At 33.0% G+C, this 2,143-nt stretch overlaps 1 protein-coding gene across 1 annotated transcript in view; it reads right to left on the bottom strand.

The window, feature by feature from the left end:
- Positions 1-230: 230 nt before the first annotated feature.
- Positions 231-2,143, bottom strand: part of LOC106942617 (interferon-induced very large GTPase 1-like) — a 17,735-nt gene continuing 15,822 nt past the window's right edge. Inside the window, exon 9 of the mRNA XM_015025941.1 lies at positions 231-2,127. Within this exon, the coding sequence (XP_014881427.1) occupies positions 1,103-2,127 (1,025 nt within the window). The 3' untranslated portion in view covers positions 231-1,102. The remainder of the gene's footprint in view (positions 2,128-2,143) is intronic.

Raw genomic sequence — 2,143 nt, 5'->3', positions numbered from 1 at the left:
GGAACAAGTTATAGGTAAAGTCTTTGATAAACATGCAGGAATTATACTAAAAATGTATCATTAAAAGTAGCTCACTGTTTTACCAATAGCATTGATCTTACAATGAACAACACGAGAACTCCTGGAAAATAAATTTTGGTGAACATTGATTCTCGAACCAGATCCAAAGCATTTAACTTATTTGGTTTCACACCTTTATTTATTTTAAAGAAGTAAACAAGGGAAGCAGGAGCAGTTGTCTGATTTCATTGAATGTAATACAAGTTACAATCAAACACAACTTTTACTGGTGAAACAGGGTTTTGCATCATTGCGTTCTTTGTCCTGTTAAATCTTATAATATGTATTATTAATGATGTGATATGTCAAAGAAGTATATTTATTGCAATTATTTCAAGAGTGGTTAAATTTTTTAGATTATAATTTTCTGTTATAAAACTTAAGTTTATTTAGAGACAAATCTATAGGGAACATATCACAGCATGACTAAAGAAATAAAAAAATAAATAAATAAAAAGAAAGACAAAATTATTGAGTTGCTTAACAAATTACTTTAACTCACCATAAATGAAAAAACATGAACATAAATGAAATAAATTGGAAAAAAATCTAAATTGTTGCTCATTTACAAAAAACATTTTGTTCATGAAATTCAAACATGAGGTATGTTATAATATTTATATACTGGATTATTAAGATTGTAATTGCTCTTCAAAAATATGGACTAAGATTTTAATTTTAAAATACATGTATTAAATTTAAAACATGAAAAAATATACCATTATAAATCAATTCATTCTGGATACAAAAGGCAAGATGTTTACATACTTGCCATTTGTTTGCCTTTCTTAACCCAAATCAAGAATCATATTTGATATTTCAATGATTAGTTCCTACATAGCACATTTTGGTGACTAAAAAAATAATCAGAATAACAGAAAAAACAAAATGACTGAAAAATAATATAAAGTAAAACATACAGCTGTTTGAAGCTATATCAGTTATCCTTAAAATATAACACATTCAAGATGTACAAATCAAAGGTAATGAAGTTAATTTTGTAGAGCCTTGAAAATCAAAATTATTGCTCCGACAACTTTGTTTAATTTTTATGGATGGCTGCAGTTTCCTCACAAACTACATTTTCTTTTAGACTTTCAATAGCATCCTTCTTACTGAGGGTTTTCCATTGATGAGGAATTTCTCCTCTACCCTGGAATTTCTTATCATAGTACTCTTCCAGTTCCTTTTGAAAGCGACAGACAAACCATTTCCAGAAGGCCAGCTTAGAGTTATCAGCTGTAATGCTCCATGAAGCATATGGTTCTCCTGCAGTTGGGTACTGTTTAAAAGGAACTATACAATCTGACTCATTTGGCTGAAAGTTTCCATCACTTGCAACTAATGTGGTGCAGAAATCAATGACCAGATCATCTGTTCCTCTAACTCTGAAACCATTAACCCCATTGGGTCGATGAAAAGGAACGCTGTGCTTCTCAGGTCTGTGGTCCTTCAAAGTGTTGGTGCAAACAGCAGCACAGAATGGACACCTTTCCCAGCAGCAGTTACACAGCTGATCAATCAGGATCTGATCAGGTTTCATCCTGCAGTCATTCACCTTTTCCAGGGGGAGTTCGCTCATCTCTGTTGTGATTCTTTTCAGGCCTTTCTCTATCTCTTCTTTAAGAAAGTCAAAATTGTTAATGTCACTGAAGTTTTGACAACTAACAGTATCAAGTATCAACTTTGGTTTTAGTTTTCTCGAAAATTCCTCCACCCACATTTCTATGTTTCCCTTAATGTGTTGGAATTTCTCTGTTGCCTCAAACAAAGCCTGACTGATGACTCTGCTGATTTCTTCTACATTTTTCTTCAGGATAGTTTGGGCTTTAACTTTCTGTGTCATGAACATGTATTTCTTTACTTGTTCTTTGATGAAAGCCTCGACTTGAGCCCTTGGATTTTGAATGTAGGTGATGAATATGTTAAAGTCTTCTTTCTCTGCCAGAGATGCCAACACATGTTTCTCTAAGTTCAGTCTGGTCTCACTGAATGCTGGGAAACTGCACATCATCTGTCCAGCAATATCAACTCCAGTCTTGTTACAGACGGCTTCAACAGCAGAGACTTTGAGTTTTTCACA

The sequence above is a fragment of the Poecilia latipinna genome, unplaced genomic scaffold, assembly GCF_001443285.1.
Source record: "Poecilia latipinna isolate Pla-1442-1.1 unplaced genomic scaffold, P_latipinna-1.0 Scaffold4421, whole genome shotgun sequence".
Taxonomy (NCBI): Eukaryota; Metazoa; Chordata; class Actinopteri; order Cyprinodontiformes; family Poeciliidae; genus Poecilia; species Poecilia latipinna.
Note: the sequence above shows the minus strand (reverse complement) of the source record. Positions and strands in the feature narration are given on the sequence as shown.